Here is a 24726-nt window from a genome sequence, read left to right as displayed (position 1 = left end):
GATTTCCTTTCTTTCAGTTTCCAATAGGGTGTTCTTCATTTTCATTTAAGACCTCATCAGCAGTCTCCTCAAAGGCTTAACTTTAAGCTTCCATCTACTGTCCCCAAGTTCAAATTATATGCTACATTTTGAAGTATTTGTTATGGCAGCACCGCATTATGGGTAGCAAAATCTCTATTAGTAACCAATTACCCCAAACCTAGAGGCTTAAAATGACATTTGTTATTTTACAGTTTCTGTAGGTCATGAATTCAGGAACAGCTTAACGAGGTGGTTCCAGCTCACAGTCCCTAGGGAAGTTACAGTTAAGACATCAACCATGACTGCAGTCATCTGATGGCTCATTTTGGGGTGAATGACCTGCATCCAAGATGGCTCATTAACATGTTTATTGTCACAAAACTTCAGTTCCTCACCACAAGGACATCTCCACAGAGTTGCTTGAGTGTCCCCATGACATGGCAGTTGGCATCCTCCAGTACAGGGGATCTAAGAGAGCCAGAAAGAAGCTGCAATATCTTTTATGGCCTATCTTTGGAAGTCATACTCTTGTCATTTCTACCATATGCTCCTTATTAAGAAACAACCCAGTAAGTATAGCGCCCACTCAAGGGAAGGAGAATAAGATTCCACCAAAAGGAATATAATTTACGAATCTATTTTTAAAACACCAAAGTAAAAACCGAGAACTAAAACTTGATATAAAAATTGCTCTTAGTGAAATTACACTTACATGGAAGCCTATTTTAGAGTCTCTAGTGAAAATGCACATTTTCTATATTATTATGAAAATAAAAACCAAGCAAGTGCTTTAGTGTATAATGAAGCTAAAATATAAGTAACTCTTTTAGGTATGTGTGTGTACGTGTGGGGGAGAGACGGGGGGGGGGGGAGAGAGAGAGAGAGAGAGAGAGAGAGAGAGAGTGTGTATGTGTGTGTGTGTGTGTGTGTGTGTGTGTGTGTGTGTGTGTAACCTGTTGGACTGGGGGCAGTGGAGAGACCTTCCTATGAAGCAGAGATCCCAAGGAGCTAACAACAGATTAACTAATCTTGTTGCTTTGGTTATACAGTAATTCTCTTTACTAGCCATTGATGGCAATATGCACAAAGTCTTGCAAACAATTAAGTCCTGTAAAAGTTTTTCCTCTATACAGTGCTATATATAGAAATGAAGTAAAACCAAAGCAGAATGTTAAAAAATTCTTTTTAAAGTTGAATTTTAACCAAATTTACTCTCTTCACAGGGAGCAATTCAGAAAATGTTTCCCCATTTCCAGCTCCATATTCTCATTGATACCAGAACAGAACTTTAGGAAACACTTAACTATAAAAAGTATACTTATTTTGTATTTTATTACTTATTTCTTATACTTAATTAACTGAAACTCAGTTTTTAAATAATTAACCATCAATAAAATAAACAGATTCATATATTAAAACACAAATAAGAACTCTTAAATGTACAATAAGGATAATGGGTTAGGATATATCTATTGAAAACAAACTAGATAGACACAAAAAAGATTAAAAATTGTAAACTTGAAAAAATATTTAAGGTCACAAAGTATCATTATGTATTTAAGTGAAGAAAAAAAAGCTACAGAATGATACCATAATAACACATGTGTACCCATTTACTTGTCCAGAAAAAAACTCAGAGGTTATATTTAAAAATACGTATGGGACTTCCCTGGTGATCCAGGGGCTAAGACTCTGTGCTCCCAATGCAGGCGGCCCGGGTTCAATCCCACATGCTACAACTAAGAGTTTGCATGCCGCAACTAAATATCCCATGTGCCGCAACTAAAGATCCTGCATGCAGCAACGAAGATCCTACACATGGCAACAAAGATCTTGCGTGCCGCAGCTGAGACCTGGAGCAGCCAAATAAATATTTTTAAAAATATGTATGATGGTTATCATGGATGGTAGCATATCTATGTTTTATATTTTGAACTTTGCTATATTTCTCAAATTTTCAGAAATAAAAACCATTTTTATTTTCTGATTATAAATGTACATAAAACATTCTGCCATGTCCTTTAGGTGATGACTATTTTTACAATAATATGAATAATTGATTATTAATACAAGGTAAACATATAAAATTGGGTTCTTTCACTATTCTCCTAAAAGTATTAATATTTTAGGAAATTAAAAGTACTAAAAAGAAGCCATATAAGCTCAGAATCCCACAATCCAAAAGTAACAAAATTATTTAACATTTTAGCTGAGTAACAATGGATGACAACACCATATAATTATGTTTTTACTACTCAATACACTGCAAGTAAATTAATAATAAAACTTTTAGTGGTCGTATGACAAAGATACCTTAATTAATTCAACCATTTCCATTCCATTTAGATAGCTTATTTTTTATTATCAATATTTCATACACACACACACACACCCAAAAATCTGTGTATACAAATTTTTTGTGTATCTCTATTTCCTTAAATTGATTCACTGGATCAACAGGTATGAATATTTCTTTTTTTTTTTTTAAGATTTTTTTAAAAAATGTGGACCAGTTTTAAAGCCTTTATTGAATTTGTTACAATACTGCTTCTGCTTTATGTTTTGGCTTTTTGGCTACAAGGTATGTGGGATCTTAGCTCCCTGACCAGGGGTCAAACCTGAAACATTGGAAGGGGAACTCTTAACCACTGGACCACCAGGGAAGTCCTGTTTCTATTTTTAAGGCTTTTAAATACATTATTACCAAACTGCTTTCTAAAAAGAACCTACCAATCTATATTTTCTCTAGCAGAGCATCAATCGGTCAACCTCATGGAAAGACACAGTCTGGAATAATATTAATTTTTAAATCTTTGATAATTTCATAACTAATAAATGTTAATTTATACTACCTGTTGATTACTAGTGATATAAAACAGAAGGGTGTCCATATGCTTATTAATAATTTGAAATTACTTTTCTACGAATTTTTAATACAAGTACCTTGCCTATGCGGTGGGGTATCTGTGATGGTTAATTTTATCTGTCAACTTTGCTAGGTGATGGTGGCAAGTGGTTTGGTCAAACACCAGTCTAACTACTGTGAAGGTAATTTTCATATGTGACTAACATCTAAATCAGTAGACTCAGAGTAAAGGAGATTATCCTCCATAAAGTGGGTGGACTCATTCTGGAAAGACATAAAGAAAAGACTGAGGTCCCCCAAGGAGGAAGGAAGTCTGCCTTGAGACTGCCTTCTGACTCAAGAGCAAAACATCAATCCTGCCAGAACTTCTGAGATGCCTGCCTACCTGCCTACTCTGTGAATTTCTGACTGGCCAGTTCCCACAGTCACATAAGCCAATTCCGTAAACAAACAAACCGAACAAAACCAAGTCCTCTTTATACATATTAATAAATACATACATATATATGTGTGTGTGTGTGTGTGTGTGTGTGTGTATATACACACACACACACACACACACACATTCTATTGGTTCTGTTTCCCTGTATTTCCTGACAAATACAGTGTCCAGAAATTTCTGAAGGACTTATATGACTTGTTTATTTATTAAGGCTAGTGATTTCCTCCACATCCTTTATGTCTAGAAATTCCTTTTAATGCAAACTACTTACTTGTAAGTTGTCTTCTGCTCCTTCAGTTTCAGTTTTAAATGCTGGGCATCCTAAAAAAAAAAACGGGTAAAAGTTAATTAAGCATAGAATTTTTGTTTTAGATTTTAGTATTGCTGACTCATTGATAATATCACTATGATACTGTAGAAGACTAATCAGAGACCATTCTGGACTGCCTGGCAACCAGTAAGATGTTGGTCACTCATACTTGCCCCTCTGTTAGACAAACAGAGAATAAAGCGATTGTTTTCCTCTTCTACAGGTAAATTTCCAGTTACTTACTTAAAGAGGTGTTTTCTGTGAAAGTACTCTATCGCTGGCAAGGCCTGCCTCTGATTCCTCTGAAATACTGAAACTGCCAGGAAGAGTATATGCATCAAACTCTTCTGGTGTTTAGGTGATACCCACATAATTTACTCAATTTTTCTAAGTACTCTGACCCAGGAAACAGTATTTAGTACCCCCAACTAGGATTTTAGTAGCTTTAGTAAGGAAAAAAAAAAAGAGCTTTAATCCACTGTTGATAGTCAATAGCCAATTGTTGCTGTTGACTTTTGTGCACCAATGCCTCTATATAAGTTTTCATGGCGTTCAAGAGTGCCTTTAGTTCCAATAAATTAATAAGGAAGGATTTACCTTAGCAAAGTATTCTGAGTTTATGCTACCCTTGAGACATAGCTAGCATGGAGATGAAGAGAAAGCTGCCCTATGGAAAGGGTGCATAGTTTATTCTTACTGTCATGGGAGGCTAAGTAAGAAAATGGGATTGTTGAAAACCTATACAGTGGCTGATAATAATGCTAAGCAGTATGTTTTCAAAAATGTTCAAAAACAATGAGACAGGCTGAGTACTGTAGTCTATTCTACCTGGCTAGGTGTTTATAAGCTTCTCCTTATTAATTTTCTTTTAAAAGGTTAAACCCAATCTATCTGATCCTAGTGAAAGAAGTATGTTCCTATGGGGGTATGAATGTGGGCATAAAAGTATTCAAAACTAAATATTCCAGCAACCATGGATAATGATTTTCTTTTTAAAGCACTGGTTCTTCAACACTAACAAAATATCAGAATTAACTGGGAAACTTTAAAAAAATTATACTGATGCCAGAATACAGTCTCAAACCAATAATGTCAGAATCTGAGGGGTGAGGCATTGGGTATCATATATTTTTTTTTATTTTCAAGTTTCTTGCAGTGGTTTGAGAACCACAACTACTACTGGAGAATCTGAAGATCCATATTCATCTTGCCCCTCCCTAAATTCATGATATATAATCATTTGACAATTCCTCACCACAGGAACTTAAAAAAATGTTCCTGAAATGCACAGGAACTTAAAAAAAGAAAAAGGAATGCCTCAGCACCACTCCCCAGGCAGTCTGATTCAAGTGGGCTGGACTGGGGACCAATTATGCTATTTTCAAAAGGCTCCCAGGTGATTCTAATGTGCAGCGAACAATGAGAACCCTGATATAGGAAGAATTTATGGGTTCTTGTACTAAATGAGTGCTATCATTTCATGGAATTTTTTTCTGAATCAGAAATCAAAGCTTGTTTGTTTACCAAATTCTAGTCTTTTAAAGTAGCTAAATACATTATTTAACTTCAGTTTCACAAACTTAGCAATACATATTTGTACTAAGCATTTCCATGTTCTTGCCTATGGTTTGTCTCATAGCTTATTTCTTCTGATTTTCCTACTAAAATGCCATCTTCAAAATATATGAGCCACAATGTTGTCAACATTTTCATTCAGTTATGCTGTATAAGAGAAGGTTATTTCTACTAATAGAGATAATGTTTCTTCTTAATTAGAAAAATAAATCAAATCTTAGTTATGACTTCTTTGGGGGAAAGAAATGGGTTTTAATGTGATTTCTTTTTGTTTAATTAAGCAGAGGCCAGTCTTACGTGTAAATATTCTTCCTCCCTTTAAAACCTGCAAGCTTTAGAGTTAATGATCTTAACAGATTAGTAAGATATACAAAGGGATAGATTGGGTTGAGGTCTCTGCCAATCCTTATTAATGAAATCAGATAAAGCAGTAAGGAAGGTTTTGTCATAGAATAACTGGAGTTGACATATATTTGATTATTACAATTTTCTCTTTATAATTACCAAAACAAGGATATGAGTAACATACTCATAGAGGATTTTCAAAGTCCTACCTGACTGCTGCCCTCTTCTTTGAGCTCTTATTTTAAAACTTTCAAATTATCTGAAGTGTGCTGTTGATGGGCTCTTCAAGTTAATACATGTAATTGGTATATACTGTGATGTGACAAACATAAAACAGATTAAGGAGCCCATTATTTTATCTTCACCTACAGTCAGCTTTCAAAGCCTGATCTCATATCACAAAAGCTGACTTGCTTGAAGTCACTTCTACTATATATAACTGATAAACAAATTAAGAAAACAGTCAAAATAACCTACCTTGAGAAATATCCTCTATAGCTCTTCGAATGCCTCTATCAAAAGCCCTAGCATCAGCAGGACTTTGAAAGGTAAGGCCAAATTTCTTGTCATCAATCTTCCAGTGGTGAAATGTTGGAGTGACCTTATTGTAAATGAGGTCTTTTTTAAGCATACATTCCAAAACCACCTGCCAAAAGTTAAATGCCAAAATTACTATATATATATCAAATGCATCTAATGTAGCTCTTAAGTACAAAGGTAGGTGAGAAAAGAGCTGTTATATTTTAATAAAAGCACCCCCACCCCATTAATACAGAGGTCTTGCTATCTGCTCACAAAATCACTCAATACAGAAATTAAGATGGGATTAAAGATGATTCTGGGAAGATGGCAGGAGGCACCATCTTCCCACCATTCTGGGAAGATGGCAGGAGGCAAGAAGCACCAGGAATCTGTCTCCCTACCTAGACAAAACTGACTGGCAGAATCTGTCTGCTGTGACTATGTTAGAACTCTATAGAGTGTTGAAAGCTTGTAACTTCCAGGGAAGACATGGACAGTAAATTGCAGTTAATTTTGTCAATTTCAGGTATTAGCACAGTACCAGCACCTCCTTCATCCCAACTCCCAGCCATAGGGCAGGGAGCTGTGCACATCCAAATTACAGAAGCCATGGTAGGTAAAAAGGACCTTATCCTGCTAGTATCAGGGATCGGTGCTGTCATCACTAATTGCTGCTTCTGATCACAGAGGTGCAGACAAAAAGGAGGGTAGACATTTGCCACTGTTGTATCTTCCCTCATTGTTGCAAGTTTCTCTGCAACACAATGAAGTGACTTCCTATGTATTTAAAAAGCCAGCTCCCTTTTTTATCTGTCATTTATCACTTTTTCCCATGATGGGAGCAGACATTGAAGACTAGGACATTCAAAAATAACTACATATACAGGAAGAATTAGAAAGTGACTATGCATATCCAGGGAAAGGCTCAGAAAAGACATGAAAAAACCTTAAATTTACACCTCAAGCTGATCCTTGGCACAGAGACAACCTACAACAATCAAAAAAACAAAAACAAAAACAATAGCAAAAATTAGGAAACTCCAGGGAAGGGAATAATCTGATTTCCGTATTACCATATTGCAAGTTACCATATTATGATTTAAATGTCCAGTGTTCAACAGAAAAATCCCAAAGCATTCAAAGATTCTCCATATCTTATTTAGTTCTCTGAGCATCTTTACAACAGTTTTTTTAATAAGTCTTTGTCTAATGATCTGCTGTTGGGTCTTTTTGGGGACATTTCCTGCAGATTTCTTTTTGTTTCTCTCAGTAGGTCATATAGCAAAGTATGACATAAAACAATGTATGAACAAAATGGAAATAACAATAAAGAGATAGAAAATCTAAAAAGAAACAAAAATTCTGAAGCTGAAAAGTAAATAACTAAAATGAAAACTCCAACTAAAGGGATTCAAAAGCAGATTTGAGTAGGCACAAAAAATAAACAGTGAACTAGAAGATAGGACAACAGAAATTAGAGTCTGGGGAGCAGAAAGGAAAAAGACTGAAGAAACGCAAACAGAGTCTAAGAGACCTACGGGCAGCATCAAGAGGACCAACATAGACATTGTGGGAACTAAAAGAAGAGCAAGAAAGGGGCAGAGAGAATATGTAAAGAAAGAATGGGTGAAAACTCCCCAGATTTTATGAAAGTCATGAACACAAACATCCAAGAATCTCAAAAACCTTTTAATAAGATGAACTCAACAGGCCACACAGAGACACAGAGATTCTTCAAAGCAGCAAGAGAAAAGTGAATTGTCACATACGAGGAATACTCAATAAGAACGTCAGCAGATTTCTCTTCAGAAACTTTGGAGGCTAGAAGATAGTGGGTGGATATATTCAAAGTGCTGAAAGAAAAAACTGTCAACCAAGAATTCTATATTTGGCAAAAGTATCCTTCAAAAGTAACGAAGAAATTAAGTCATTTCCAGATAAACAAAAGCTAAGGGAGTTTGTTTCCACTAGATCTGCCCTGCAAAAAATGCACAAGGGAGACCTACAAGGTGAAATAAAATGACATAAGTAAATTGAAGCCATATAAAGAAATAAAGGTAAATACAAGGGCAATTATAAAAGCAATATTTTTAACATTGGTTTGAAACTCCACTTTATGTTTTCTATAAAATTTAAGAGAGACTATTACATTTAAAGAAAACAATGAATTATTAGTGTAAAAGCTAAGTATTGCTGTAACTGTGGTGTATAACTCCAAATATTGTTTTCTACAAAATTTGAGAGACTAATACATTTAAAAGAAGTATTAATTTATGATTCTGGGCAAACAGTGTATAAAGATGTAATTTATCAACAAATGAAAGGGGTGGGGTCAAAGCTGTAAAGAAACAGTTTTTGTATGTTATTGAAGTTAAGCTAGTTTAAATCCCAATTAGAGTGTTATAACTTTCGGATGTTAAATGCAACCTCCATGGTAACCACAAAGAAAATAGCTATAGAATATAAATAAAAGGAAATGAGAAAGGAATTTAAACATTTTGTTACGATCAACTAAACACAAAAGAAGATAGGAATGCAGGAAATGAGGGAGAAAAGGCTATTAGGGACATACAAAAACAGCAAAATGACAGAAGTCCCTCCTTATCAGCAATTACTTTAAATGTAAATGGATTTAACTGTCCAACCAAATGACAGAGATTGGCAGAATAAATAAAAGCACAACCAAAGACACAAACAGGTTGAAAGTGAAAGGATGGAAAAAGACATTCCATGCAAAGAGCAAACAAAAGGGAACAGGAGTGGCTATACTAATATCAGACAAAATAGACTTTAAATCGAAAAGGACATTATAATAAAATTATATTAATAAACGGTTCAATAGGGCAAAAAGATACCACAATAAACATTCAGGTACCTAGTAACAGACCATCAAAACATATAAAGCAAAAATTGACACAACTGAAGGGAGAAACACAGTTCTACATTAATAGTTGGAGATGTCAATACCTCACTCACATAATCAACAGAAGAACCAGAAAGAATATAAAGAAACAAGAGAATTTAACATAGTAAACCAACTAGACCAAACAGACATGTACAAAACACTCTACTCAGCAACAGAACACACATTTTACTGAAGTGCACATGGGATATTTTTCAGGACAGACTATATGTTAGGCCACAAATTAATCTCAATATAATAAAAAATATGGATATCATACAAAGTATCTTTGGCCACAATAAGATGAAATTAAAAATCAACAACAAAAGGAAAACTGGAAAATTTTTAAAAATGTGGGAATTAACCAACTGATCAAAGAAGAAATCACAAGGGAAATTACAAAATACTTAGAGGGAGAAAACAACACAACATACCAAAACTTATAGCACATAGTGAAAGCAGTACTAAGGGGGAAATGTACAAACACCTGCATTAAAAAAAAGAAAGAAAGAAAAATCTTAAATCAACAACATAACTTTAAAATTTAAGGAAATAGAAAAAAAGAACAAACTAAACCCAAACCTAGCAGAATAAAGGAAATAATAATGATGAGGGCAGAAACAAATTAGAGAACAGAAAAATAATAGAAAAAAATCAATGAATCCAAAAGTTGGTTCTTCAAAAAGATTTTAATAAGTCCTTTAGCTAGAAGGACTAAGAAGAAAAAGAGAGAAGATGCAAATTGACACAAATTATAAAAATGAGAAATGAAAGTGGAGACACTACCATCAATTCTACAGAAATAAAAAGCATTATAAGAGAGTACTATGAACAATTGTACACCAACAAGTCAGATAACCTAGATTTAACAGACAAATTACTAGAAACATAAAACAGACCAAGACTAAATCAGAAATAAACAGAAAATTTGAATAGATATATAGCTAGTAAGTAGATTGGATGAACAATTAAATGTCTCTCAATTAAAAAAAACCCTGGACCTGATGGCTTCACTGGTGAATTATATCAAACATTTGAAGAACTAATACCAATACTTCAAACTTTCACAAAAGACTGAAGGAGTAAACACTTCCTAACTCATTCTATGAGGACAGCATTGTGCTGATACCAAAGCCAAAGACATTACAAGAAAACTATGTATCAATATCCTTTACGAATACTGATGCAAAAAATCCTCAACAAATGAATGCAAGGACGGTTAAACACATGAAAATTGATCAATGTAATATCCTACTTGAACAGAATAAAGTGGAAAAAAAATCCACATGATCATCTCAATTGATGTAGAAAAAGCATTTAACAAAATTCAACATCTTTTCATGATAAAAATACCTAACAAACAAGAACTAGAAGGAAACTACCTCAACATATTTGACAACAGTGCCAAGACCATTCAGTGGAAGAAAGGAAAGTCTTTTCAACAAATGGTACTGGGAAACTGGATGTGCACAGGCAAAAGAATGAAGTTGGACCCTTACCTAACACCACATGCAATAATTAACTCAAACTGTATCAAGGACCCTAAGAAGACCTAAAACGATAAAACTCCTAGAAGAAAACATAGGACAAAAACTTCATGACATTGGATTTGGCAATGTTTTCTTGGATATGACACCAAAGGCATAGGTAACAAAAGAAAAAATATGGTGCACTACTAATCGCTTCTTCCCAACTCCACATGCAGTGACATTATATTGACTGAAAACAGCCATGGTGGGAGTATGTTAAGCTATAAAGCATTTCCTCTCTCCTATCCCCCCGCCCTCCCCCACCAAAAGCTGATTGTTAAATTTTACCAGGCTGTTACTGAATATCTTTGATAGTAAGTCTTGTTATTCTGCAGTAAGTAACAAAGAACATAACAAAATAATGTCCTGCTTGCTTACAGGCAAAGTGTGTTAGCACTTGGCATTTGACAAAGATTTAACTATCTGTTGCAACAACCGTTTTGCAATAATAATAATAAAATTCATAATTAAATTAGGTTTTGGAGTTCAGTAAGTTAAAATTGGCATTATGGATTACTGCACCATATTTACTGTATTCATAAACAGTGGGAAAGAGATACGTATTTTAGAAAACTGCTGAATTGCAATTGTTAAAAAAGAGAAGGACATAAAAAATGGAGTTTGGTCCTACAGTCATTATTACATGAAAACATCACTAAATTAATCTTTAATACATGAAAATACTGCTGAATTAGCTCCTCTCTGAAACTTCCCAAAGTTGTTTTCCAACTATTATCTGTTAGATAAATAAAATTTCAACATGATCTATACTAATCTATACCACTTACTTACAAATGGCCATCTATTTTTTTATAGAGGCTCCAAAAACACATAGAAAAATAAATTTTTTAAATGAGCTTTAAAATACACTGAGAAAATGGTAAGGATAATGAACTAGTTCTTTGACTCATACAAGTACCTATGCAAGAATGTGTTCCACCTAAAAGTCATATAAATACTGAGGTTGCATATCATACACATCATGTTGGTACAAAAACAAAATGCCACCTAATTATGAAGTAGATGTCAATTTATGTCATTAACTTTTACCTACAAAGTAACATTATGAAATAAAATATATCTTACTCTTCATAGTATGTATTTAGCGTACCATAAAAATAACTATCATTGGGGGTTCCCTGGTGGCACAGTGGTTGAGAGTATGCCTGCCGATGCAGGGGACGTGGGCTTGTGCCCCGGTCCGGGAGGATCCCACATGCCACGGAGCAGCTGGGCCCGTGAGCCATGGCCGCTGAGCCTGCACATCCGGGGCCTGTGCTCCGCAACGGGAGAGGCCACAGCAGTGAGAGGCCCACGTACCGCAAAAAAAAAACCAAAACTATCATTTAGGAAAAGGCTACTATGGCAGTAACTATTCTGAATTTAGGAATAGGTAATGAGAAAGAAAAGTGCAGGTAATCTACTGACATAACCACTCACCATCTTTGTAGATAATTTAAAAACTATGCTTCCTAGAACATTCTGCATCACTCAGCATTTACATAATTATCAAAGCCTCCATATCTAAGGCATAACAATTTCTCATCTAAGTCACACAATATATTAAAAAGTTGTTTTGCTTCTGACTTTAAATAGCATTTAAAAAATAAATGCAGTCTCATCACACTAAGGACCATATAAATCACACCTTTATTAAGTAATAGGGATAACAACTGTCCATCTCAAATTTTTAAAAAAGATCAATGAGATTAAAAAGGTGTTAAAAAATAGTAGTTAAAAGAATGTCTCAAAAGGCTTCTACCTACCATGTGATCAATACTAAATCTGCATTCCAGAAAAAACAAAAATAATTTTAAGAGTTAGAAGGATTCTTAAAAGTTAGTGAATTATGCTGCCTCCCACTTCCACTGCCTCTTCTCAACTATATCAGAACAATGTGCTGACTTTAGTTCACTGCAGTTTTTACTGTATTAATCCTGTATCTTAAGATCACAGTAGTATTAACAGTAATAGGCATACAGGAAGCAGATTCAAAGTTTCCCACATTTGTGATTGGAATAGCTAGCAAACAAACTGTAGAAAACGGCAATTACATTTTTGCCAAGAGATTACAATCAACCAATCCAGCACTGCCAGGTGAAATATTTATGCTGTTGGAAAAATAAGGTACCCTGATAAATTACTTCTGGCCAATAGGGAGTTATATCTATTAATTACCAATAAAGTAAAGTAACAGGTGTTCTACAGGCCTGAAGTGGTTACATCTCTCCCAGAATACATGACCTGCACTCACTCTTAGAACTTTTTTACAAGAGAAGATCTAGTACAAAATGAAATGAATAATTTTAAGTTAAGACTATCCTAAAAGCAACTGCCAGAAGCCATTAAAAGTAAAACCGTAAAAATAGTCTGTAAACAGTTGTCAAACTTGAAACACATCTCTAGCTAATTCTAATTACTAATTGACTATACTTCTTTCTGGAGTTAAGGAGTGATGTGAATTTCATCAGACCTCCATAGTAACCATGAAGGACATGTATAAATTAAAGAAAGATAAATTTGAAAGTAGATTAGTGGCCCTGCCCTTATTTCTACCCTAAAGAAGACAGGTTATAGATTAAATTAATAAGCAGAAAATATATTGAGTGTAAATAACAACTGTAAAGTGAATATTAAGTGTAAGAGTGACTCAACAAGAATAACTACAAAAGAATATGCTGCCAAAGTAACTTGACATCAATAACTCCTAGTGGATCCACTAAGCACGTGGCTAGTTAATGAAGAAGAAATTAGACAGTCATGTTTTAGAATCAGTACTCGAATATTTTGAACTTTTGGATCATCTACAAGTATACTGGGATTAGAAAAGAATCACTATTTATTATAAACTATAAAAAAGTATAATGGAAAAAAATTTAACTAGAAAAAGCAACAACAAATTCAAAAGCACTTAAATGTTTTTATACTGACCGCCTCTAAAAGAAAAAATTTCAGACTTTTACATACCAATATACCTGACTAGGTTTGAGTAGAATAGTCACTGCAAACAGACTGACTGGAACCACCTTTAGGAAGGGGACTATACCGAAGGGAGAATATATATTAAGGGGTATTTGGCAGAACAGCTTTGCATTTTAATATTATAGACTCTAAATAGGTCTAAGTTGCTTAAGACATACAAGTCTTTTCTAGCTAGATAAATACTTTTGGAACCATGAATATTTTAATAAGATCTTGAAGTCTTTTGAGATAGTGGTAACAAAAAGAATGAATATTGTCTTTCTTCTATAAAGGTTAAATAGATACTATGAAAGAACAGACAGATGCACAGGTGAACTCTGAATTTAAGGAAAGCAAAACTACTATTAGCATAAATATATTAAAATCTGATATAGATGAAGGGAGTCAGGGAAGGGACATGGTTTCCTTATAGCACCAAGCTAAGACGTAAAAGAGAAAGGAAAAGAAGAAAGATGGTTAATGAGAATGGATATTCTTCACATGAGTAAAAACTTTCCAAAATAAAGTAATTAAGATATGAATAACAGAAGGAACAGGAACAGTACACATACACTTCCCAAGAAGAAAAATGTTATTAAAGTGTAAGAGGAATTTTGGTATGGAAATTAATTAAGCTTGTGGGTTCTACAGCTTAGAATAGCTGGGTCGCATCTACTCTCCACCATTCATTACTCATCTGACTTGAGAATTAAATAAGGCAATACATACAGAGAACTCAAAGAGTGTCTGACAACAGAGTAGATCTTCAATACATATTAGTAGCAGTGGTGATTTTGGTCACAAGGTGATGCCACTAGCCCATAATAGTACAGTTGCTATGAAAGTCTGAGAGGTCAGTATTTACTTTTTTGAGTATGGGAGGGGGAGGAGTTTGAATGATAAATAAAGGTACTCAGGACCTCAAAGAGCTTGTGAATAGATTCCGTGAAGCTTAAGTTAATTGATTCTAAAGACAGTGAAAACATAATCTCCAACGCTTTTCCTTCTTCTGAAAGAAATTCTAGGATATATTACAGAGAAAAAAAGTGGGGGAGGGGACACCACAGTCACTAAATAAATAAAACTTCTGAAGCTATATTCCAAGTTATTTTCGGAAATATAGAGCAAATTACTGGACTGTTTGCCAGAAGAATTTAAAATAGACCAAGCCAAAAATGGGTATAAGTACATTTCTGTTTCACTAATAACAACTAATAATTTGGGAGAGCAAAGTTAAAAATGTACTTTCAAACTACTATGTAACTTTATTATAGATGCTACCTTACAAGTAGATAATTACATGTTTACAAAAAGTATTATCTAAGATGTAGTAATAGTTGGTAACTAGACAAACAAATTATTTTAGTAACTTTCTGAAATACCTTTGAATCAAGGAAAAAACATTTCATTTTTGAAATAAAAACTCTATATTCAAGTTAAATTACTTGATAACCAAAATCAGTAATTGGTATCTCAAATAGTTGCCTTGTATTATGAACTTTAGTTTTCTGGATGACATAAAAACTAGTATCCTTTATAAAGGACACCAGTGCATTCTATGAAATATGAAACTATATTGTTATCAAATAACACATTTTTACTAACTATCTAGTAATAAAAATTTGTGTTCAAAGCTGGATTCTGAGATGAATAAGATTTTAGAAAAAAATTTTAAAAGTAACAGAAGGAACAGTGGTAGTGTTTCTTCTCAAATAATAACAGTTCAACTACCACAAAAGGACGAGAGGGAGCCAATATTTTTAAAAATATGTCTATGTCACTTAAGAAAGACTGAGGAACTGCTCCAGATTAAAGGAGCATAAGGACACATGACAGCTAAATGCTACATGATCTTGTGCTGAGAGAACAAAAATGTTGTAAGAACATTATTAGTGAAACTGGAATATGGACTAAAGACTAAAGTACTACATTTATGTTAAATTTCCTAAATACGATAATTATACTGTGACTACATAATCAAAACTGAAGGCAGAGCAAAGATTTAGAAAGTAATGAAGAGTACAGTGCAGGACTTCCCTGGTGGTCGGTGGGTAAGACTCTGTGCTCCCAATGCAGGGGGCCCGTATTCGATCCCTGGTCGGGGAACTAGATCCCACATGCATGCTGCAACTAAGAGTTCACATTCTGCAACTAAGAAGTCTGCATGCTTCAAGTAAGAGTCCTCATGCCACAATGAAGGTCCCACGTGCCGCAACTAAGACCCGGTGCAGACAAAATAAATAAATAATAAAAATAAATATTAAAAAACGAAGAATACAATACAATGTAAGGTTTTATGACCTCAAATTTGAAAATCTAAGTGAAATAGCAATTTCCTAGAAAAATTATAACTTACCAAAACTGACTGAAAATAGAAAACCATTAGAAAACTGTAACCATTAAAGAAACTGGATCAGTAGAAAATGATAGTGAAAGGCGACAAGATGAGGGAACAGGAGATGAGATACAAAACAGAGGAGGGAACTGTCACATTAGGATACTGCTCTAACTCCTGGTGGCAAATTCTTAGGCACAGGCAATACACCCCTGCTTCTTTACTTGGCTCTTTCACAAGCTCCCACAGGCTGTCAGAACTCTGAATTGCTAGAATAAAACTAAATAAGCTTAAACAATTCTCTTCACCCTCAACTGGGTCTGCATAATGTGGAGAGGGGCCCATACAATTCTGATGGAATCAATCTCAGTGATCTAAGAATTTAACAGCCATGAACCTTTATTAACTGACTTACAGAGCAATACCTATGTAACAAGAAAACCATTTAGAAACACAAGAATATCCAAAAACACAATGATAGTTGTAGATCTTCAGCCTTTAAATTGAAGCAAACACACACACAAAAAGGATACATAAGATTTGAATAATTTAGTAAATAAGGTTAAACTTTATAAATTCAAACCTTTATATTACAGTGAATTGAAGTCTTTCAAAAGGTTATGGATGTTGGGACAAGGAAGGGTCTCAAATCAATAACTGAAGTTCCTACCTCAAGAAACTAGAAAAAGTAGAGCAAAATAAACCCAAAGCAAGATGAAGGAAGAAAATATCAAATAACAGAAATCAATAGAAATAGAAATTGAAAATAGATGGGGGGGGAAACTCAATGAAACAAAAAGCTGGTCTAAAAAAGCAATAAAATTGATAAATCTCTAGTAAGATTGACAAATTAAAAATGAATACACAAATCACCAATTTTAGGAATGAGACGGGATATTGCTAAAGATCCTTGTAGCCTTTAAAACAGTACTTGAGATACTAAAAACAACTTTACACTCAAATTAGACAGCTTAGAAGAAACGGACCAATTCTTTGAAAATCACATTATTATCAAACTCAACCAAGATAAAACAGATAAACCTAAATAGTTCTATAACCATTAAAGATGCTGATTTTGTAATTTTAAAGCTCTCAAAAAGAGATCACTTTTGGGAATTCCCTGGCAGTCCAGCAGTTAAGACTCCACACTTTCACTGCCAAGGGCCCGGGGTTTGATTCCTGCTCAGGGAACTAAGACTCCACAAGCTGCAGGGTGCGGCCAAAACAGAAAAAAAGAGAGAGAGAGAGAGTGTGAGGTCTCTCTATACTGAGATGGTTTCACTGGAGAATTCTACCAAATATTTTCAGAGGAACTAACATCATTTTTACACAAACTCTTTCAGAAAACAGAAGAGGAGGGAATACTACCCAATTCATTTTATGAGGCCACCAATATCTTGATACCAATACCATACAAAGACAGTACCAAAAAAAGAGAAAACTACAGACCAGTATCTCTCATGAACTTAAACACAAAACTTCTCCAAAAATAGTAGCATATCAAACCCAACAATATACAAAAAGATTACACACCATGACCAAGTGGGACTTATTCCAGGAATACAAGGCTGGGTCAACATTAAAAAATCAATCTGGGGCTTCCCTGGTGGCGCAGTGGTTGAGAATCCGCCTGCCGATGCAGGAGACACGGGTTCGTGCCCTGGTCCGGGAAGATCCCACATGCCGCGGAGCAACTAAGCCCATGAGCCATGGCCGCTGAGCCTGCGCGTCCGGAGCCTGTGCTCCGCAACGGGAGAGGCCACAGCAGTGAGAGGCCCGCATACCGCAAAAAAAAAAAAAAAAAAAAAAAAAAAAAAAAAAAAAAAAAAAAAAAATCAATCAGTGTAATCTATGATATCAACAAGCTAAAGATATGATCATACCAACTGACACAGAAAAAACCTTTGACAAATTCCAACAACCATTCATAATAAAAAATTATCAGCAACTCAATAAAAATCATCTATAGGACTTCCCTGGTGGCACAGTGGTTAAGAATCCACCTGCCAATGCAGGGTACATGGGTTCGATCCCTGGTATGAAAAGATCCCACATGCCGCAAAGCAACTAAGCCTGTGTGCTACAACTACTGAGCCTGCGCTCTAGAGCCCACGAGCCACAACCACTGAAGCCCGCCCACCTAGAGCCCATGCTCTGCAACAAGAGAAGCCACTGAAATGAAAAGCCTGCGTACTGCAATGGTAGTCCCCGCTCGCCGCAACTAGAGAAAGCCTGCGCACAACGAAGACCCAACGCAGCCAAAAAACAAAAAAATCATCTATAAAAAAACTCTATAGCTAACATCATACTCAAGGGTGAAAGACTCAATATGTTTCCGTTAAAATCTGAATGAGGCAAGGATGTCCACTATGACCATTCTTATTCAACACAGAACTTAAAGTTCTAGCCACTGCAATAAGGAAAAAAAAAAAAAGAAATAAAAGGTATACAGACTGAAAAGGAAGAAATAAAGCTGTTCGTATCTGTAGATGACATGACTGTCTACATTAAAAAATCCCAGGGAACCTACCACAAAACCTCACAGTTCAGCAAGGTAACAGGATGCAAGATCAACACACGAAAATTAATTGAATTTCTATACACATACAATGAGCATGCACTAACCAACATTATAAACACAATACTATCTATAATTGCTCCAAGAAAAATTAAACACTTAGGTATATGCTTAACAAAACATATCTTTAGGAATCTATACATTGAAAATTATAAAATGCTAATGAAAGAATTCAAAGACCTAAACTGGAGACATACCACATTCATGGACTGGAAGATTCAACACAGTAAATATGTCAATTCTCCCCAAATTGACCAACAGGTTTAATACAATTCTTGTCAAAATCCAGTAAACATTTTTGTAGACATAGACAAGATCATTCTAAAATTTATATGGAAAGGCACAAACCCTAGAAGAGCTGAAATAATACTGAAAAAGAAGAATAAAATGGGAGAAATCACTTTACCCACTATTAGGGCTTACAATACAGCTACAATAAAACAGTATGTGATACCTATGTTGGGATAGACAGAGCAATGGAACAAAATGGAGAACCTACATAAAAATGCTTAACTGATTTTTTAAGAGTACAAAAGTAATTTAATGAAACTACAACTTTTTCAACAAATGGTTCTGGAAAAAATTGGACATTTGTAGGCAAAAGAACTGAACCTTGACCTAAGTATCACACGTTATATAAAAATTATTTTAAATGGACTACAGACTTAAATATAAAATGTAAACCTATAATACTTAAAATAGGATAAATCTTCAGGATGCAGGATTAGGGAAAGTGTTCACGAACTTGACACCTAAAACGTGATCCATGAAAGGAAAAATTGATAAACTGAACTTAATCACTTTAAAACTCTGCTCTGCAAAATATCCTGAGAAGGTTAAAAAGACAATCTGTAGACTGGGAGAAAATATTTAGAAACCATATATCCTGAAAAGGACTAGTATCTAGAATTAAAAAAAAAAAAAAAAAACCTTCAAAACTCAAGTGCAAAAAAACTAACAATCTAATGAGAAAACAGGAAAAGGACACAAACAGGTATTTCACCAAAGAAGATACAAATAAGCACACAAAAAGATATTCAACCATAGCCATTAGGGAAATGGAAATTAAAACTACAGTGTGCTACCACTACACAGCTATCAACACGACTAAAATAAAAAATACTGACTACACAAAATGCAGGAAAGAATGCCTAGAAACTGGATTGCTCATACACTGCTGGTGGAAATTTAATATGGTACAGCCACCCAGGAAGAAAGTCTAGCAGTTTCTTATGAAACTCAGCATAAAACTACCATACAACCCAGCAACTGTACTCTTGGTCATCTATTCCAGAGAAAAGTCAGCACCCAGATCTAGGACAAGTCTCCAGAACTGTCAGAAAATAAATTTCTGCTGTTTAAGTCAGCCAGTCTGTTGTGTTTTGTTATGGCAGCCTGAGTAGACTTGATACACGAAGTCTAAATCATACCATTATAGTGTACAACTTAAAAAAAAAGAAGCCTAGTACACAGAAGGCTCTCAAACAGCTGCTGATTAATTAAAAGAATATCAATCAACCAATCAACTAAAAGCATGCTACATTCAGATTATAATTTAGTAAGGAAATATTTAGAAAACTATTAAGTAAGGTCAATAATTTGAGATCAAAGATTTTGGGCTTTAGCTATTAGGGAGGCTAGCATCCATTATAATATTTAAATGGCAATGGAAATGTAATGGAAAGGTTGTGAACTATATCACAATCAGGTATAAAAGGGAAAGATGAAGCCAAGATAATCATGATGAACCTGATAGACTAGATCAACCAGTATAAATCAATAACTAAAGAATAAAGTGATGTTAGTTCAAAACAACTGAATAATAAGTATTAAGCTGACATTTTCTAAAAAGAGGAAATAATAGCAACCAGCAAGGTAATATGGGTTACATTCTAAATCTTAATTTTCAGGAAACCGCTCACACACACACAAACACAGGAAACCGCTAACATCCCCCACCCCCAACACACACAGAGCTATTTTTTGCTCCAAAAGAAAGAGAATAGAAATGCAGCAGACAGGTTTTTTTTCCCCTTCAAGGAATATTAGTAGTATTAAGAATGAACTATTTTAAAACTGCTGGGAGAAAGTCACAAAATTCATGGCTGTACAGAAAAGTAATTAATAGTATAATTTATTATCTTTTCAATGGATTGACCCTAAAATGAACAGGTTATTCTAAACTAGATGACTGTTATTATTATTAGCATTTTTTTCAATTACAGTCCTTCACAGCAAAACTGGCTTGCCCAAGGTGCTTCCTCTAACTCAATTTTCCTATTTGTCCATCTGTGAGTTATCCGTGACAATAAAAGGGAAATTGTTTCTGCCATTATTATTTCCTCAGGACTAGCAAGCTGTATGTACACATTCTCTATTCCACATACAACTTGTAGTATACTATCTTTATAGTATTTAGTTAATGTAAAAGAGGGGATAGCATTTCCCTAAGTTCCACGCATGCTTTTAGTGAACCATGAGTAACTCAGTAAGGCAACATCATGCAAGTGTTGTCTTTGGGAAACAGGCAGATAGATTCAAGGAAGTAAGGGTCAGATTATACGAGTTTATTGTGGTGAAATTAAGGAGATGAAATTGTATCTAGGAATTTTGGGGGAACTACTAAAGGAATATGAGACCCAAGCTTTAGAAAGTTCAGTATTGTAAGCAATATAAAAGTTAGAGAGAGGTGAAACTGGGCCTTGAAAAAATATTAGAAACCTTATCTGCAATAATACAGACAAGACTGAAGAGGGGTCGAGATGAAAAGGATGAAACAGAATCAAGAATAAAGAAGACCTGATTGAATAAATGGAGGAATCACTAATACCTAGGTTTATGACTATTTTTTTCTATCTATCTATCTATTTATGACTGCGTTGGGTCTTCGTTGCTGTACGCGGGCTTTCTCTAGTTGTGAGCGGGGGCTAGTGTTTGTTTCGGTGCGCAGGCTTCTCATTGTGGTGGCTTCTCTTGTTGTGGAACACGGGCTCTTAAGTGCGTTGGCTTCACTAGCTGTGGCACATGGGCTTCAGTAGTTGTGGCTCACGGGCTCCAGAGCGGAAGTTCAGTAGTTGTGGCACATGGGCTTAGCTGCTCCATGGCATGTGGGATCTTCCCAGACCAGGGCTCAAACCCATGTCCACTGCAGTGGCAGGCAATCAGATTCTTAACCACTGTGCTACCAGGGAAGCCCTATGACTATTACTGATGCATACTTTGATATCATTCACCAAATCCATGAAAAGCCCAAGGTCTTATACAGTGTAGCATAAGAATTTAAGTAAGAATATAGATTTATCCTACTTTAAGAATACTCAAGATTTAAAAATCTGAACATATAAACTAAAATATAAGGCCTTGTTCATAATAGAAATCTTTATTCAAATGTTACCTAGATCTTCTCAGTAAGCCCTTTCTTGGTTATGCTATGTAAAATTTTAACTAACCTCCCCACAAAAAATCCCCTGCACTCCTTTTCCCCCAGCACTTAATACTGTCTAATATTATGTCTAGCATAATATTCATTTACTTATTTATTTACGGTAGTATTTCTCTGGCCCTCACCACAACATATGTTCCCTCAGGAGTGGGGATTTCTGTCTTTGTTCATTTACATATCCTCAGTGCCGAGAACTGCAAGTATCTAGCAAATAGTAGATGCTCAATAAATATTTGTTGCATGAAAGACTCACCTTTAAATACTGAATTTTCCCTTTTAATAACGTGTATTCAACAAAGTTCCTTTAGTGTAAGGTAAGACTAAGGTGAGTCTCCCAGCAACAAGGGCTTCCCTGGTGGCAAAGTGGTTAAGAATCCGCCTGCCAATGCAGGGGACACGAGTTCAATCCCTGGTCCAGGAAGATCCCACATGCCGCGGAGCAACTAAGCCCATGTGCCACAACTACTGAAGCCTGTGCACCTAGAGCCTGTGCTCCGCAGCAAGAGAAGCCACCACAATGAGAAGCCCGTGCACTGCAACAAAGAGTAGCCCCCATTCAACACAACTAGAGAAAGCCCACACGCAGCAACGAAGATCCAATGCAGCCAAAAATAAATATATAAAACAAATAAACTTTTTAAAAAACTCAGCAACATATTTTCCACTGAAATATCAATGAAAGAGTGGTTTAAATGACTGACAAGGAAAATTCAGATTGGAATTAAAAAGAAAATAATAAAAGGTACTGAAGCCAGAAGGAATCTAGTGAAAGAGAGGCACAGATAATAAGAGTAAGCATGAAACTGTAGAGCAAGGGATAGGAAATAAAATAGAAATGACAGGAAATTGTAAAATTCCTCAAATGGAAAAGTTCTGGTAACAACCAGATCCAGGAAAGTAGCCTGCTGAAATGAAGACCAGAAGGTCAGACCATGCAAAGAAAAGTAGCCAAGAATGATGATGAGGCTCAGATGTGGAAAAGTTGGCATTTAGAAGGAACTGCTAACATCAGTAGATGAAAATAAAAGCTAAAGGATGGTGTTCTGAATGGTACAGAGTATCCGTAAAAAAAATGTCTACATGTGGGTTACATAGTAACATTCTGTGAGGGGAATAAGGAACAACAAAAGTGCTGACACTACCTCTACTCCCACTCCCACTTATTTCCCAACTCTGTGATATTATGGTGAATAGGAGAACAAGTATCTTTCAAGAGACAGAGCTGCTGAGTCCTAAGGGGAATGCCAGTTAATAGAATTGGTTTTTTAGTGGAGGAAGAGTACTATAGAAGGACTGATGTTTCACAATGGAATAATTCACAGAGGCACAGTGGGAAAGGCTAACCAGAAAATTGTCGTTCTGTACTTTACAAAATTCAATCCAAGGCAGAAAGATATTTCCCTGGTCTTTTGAGGTTTCCCATGGTGGAAAGGAGGATGAGTCTCATTTTTAATAAAGCTACTGCTATGTTACAATCATTTTATTTTCTTCTTTAAAAATACTCAAATTTTGCTTTAGGCTCTAATAACTGTAAAGAAACTCCATTTTAGAAATGTATCTTTTTAAACAATAGAACTATTATCTCATAGGCATTTTAATTTTTATAAACCACTTTTATCCACAACCTAATTACTTATTAATCCAAAACAACAATTCCTTAACCTCTGTGGCATCTTCCTAAACTTGATATCTCCTGCTTTTTCCTTTCTTCGTTTCAATTATTATACTTATTATAAACTCTAAGTTTATAATGATAGCTATAAGTTTGCTTTGACATTGAACAGTGCCTTTTTCTATTTTCCACAGAACATCTTAAGTACAGAGGTTGTAAGTCTTACTGTATCTTTCTATGTAGCCCACTCTATTTTTATCATCTATTAGCACACAATATGCTTTAAAAAGCACAATAACATTAATTAGTAAATTTACAGTATTTTATTGTCCTATAATAAAAGCTTAAGAATGGCTAATTTAGATCCCCACAGTTATTAAAAACTTTGTTTAGTAGTAAATATTTTAGCAAAAATTTAATATCATTATTGAAAGTTTATTCAGGTACTTATAAAGACTTTAAAAGTGTATTATAGTTCAGTATTTTGGATTTTCCTATCACATACAATTCAACTAAAAATGATCAAATAATTTAACATATACATATAGTAAGCTGATAAAATGTTTGCCTATAAAATAGAAATGTCACACCAATAGAGAAGAGCCACTATAGAAAAATGAATGCAAAAGAGAAGTTTCTATCATGGGGAATCTGAAGCTCTACAGTAAAGATTATCTATACAAATTAACAGTTAAGTTTTAGTTAGCATTTTAAAAACTGTGATCTAAGATAACACTAATTTATATTAAAGAATTAAAGGGAGAAATCAAAGCTATAAAGATTTAGAAGGAAATGGAGGAGATACAACTCATACATATCAAGAAAAGAGGTTCTGAGAAGCTATCCTTGTCAAAGACCATTCCATACATCCCTAAGTATCTGGGAGAAAGTACTTTCATTATCTTGGGCTACAACACCAAAGCCTGGTGTTTTTTGAATTTCTCCTGAATTATCAATAAAGTATGAAAGCCAATTACATAAAGCAGTGCTTTCCAACTTATTCCTCAGGCATACTCAGAAAAATAACAATTATAAGGCAACCAGAAAAGAGAAGGAGCCTAGTGGTTAAGAGGCCAAGAGACTTGGAGGCTCCAGCCACTTTTACCTATTCATGGCACACAGCTTGGGAAGCTCTAATTTATATTAGCAACTTAGGAAGTAAACTCTACCTTTGTAAGTATCACAAAAACATGCAAGTTACAGGTAAGCATCATAGGAAATAATTTCAGGTCACTCTGAATGAATGAATACTGAGCAAATTATACAAAATGCCACCTTCTTGAAAA

At 34.9% G+C, this 24726-nt stretch overlaps 1 protein-coding gene across 2 annotated transcripts in view; it reads right to left on the bottom strand.

Moving 5' to 3' along the window:
- SPRED1 (sprouty related EVH1 domain containing 1) overlaps nt 1–24726 on the bottom strand; it is a 122291-nt gene that overhangs the window by 42429 nt on the left and 55136 nt on the right. For both annotated transcript variants that reach the window (XM_059056961.2, XM_059056960.2), the window contains 2 exons: nt 6037–6205; nt 3601–3650 (listed from right to left, as the gene is read on the bottom strand). In XM_059056961.2, the coding sequence (XP_058912944.1) occupies nt 3601–3650; nt 6037–6205 (219 nt within the window). The remainder of the gene's footprint in view (nt 1–3600; nt 3651–6036; nt 6206–24726) is intronic.

Source organism: Kogia breviceps, chromosome 3 (assembly GCF_026419965.1).
Source record: "Kogia breviceps isolate mKogBre1 chromosome 3, mKogBre1 haplotype 1, whole genome shotgun sequence".
Classification (NCBI taxonomy): domain Eukaryota; kingdom Metazoa; phylum Chordata; class Mammalia; order Artiodactyla; family Physeteridae; genus Kogia; species Kogia breviceps.
Note: the sequence above shows the minus strand (reverse complement) of the source record. Positions and strands in the feature narration are given on the sequence as shown.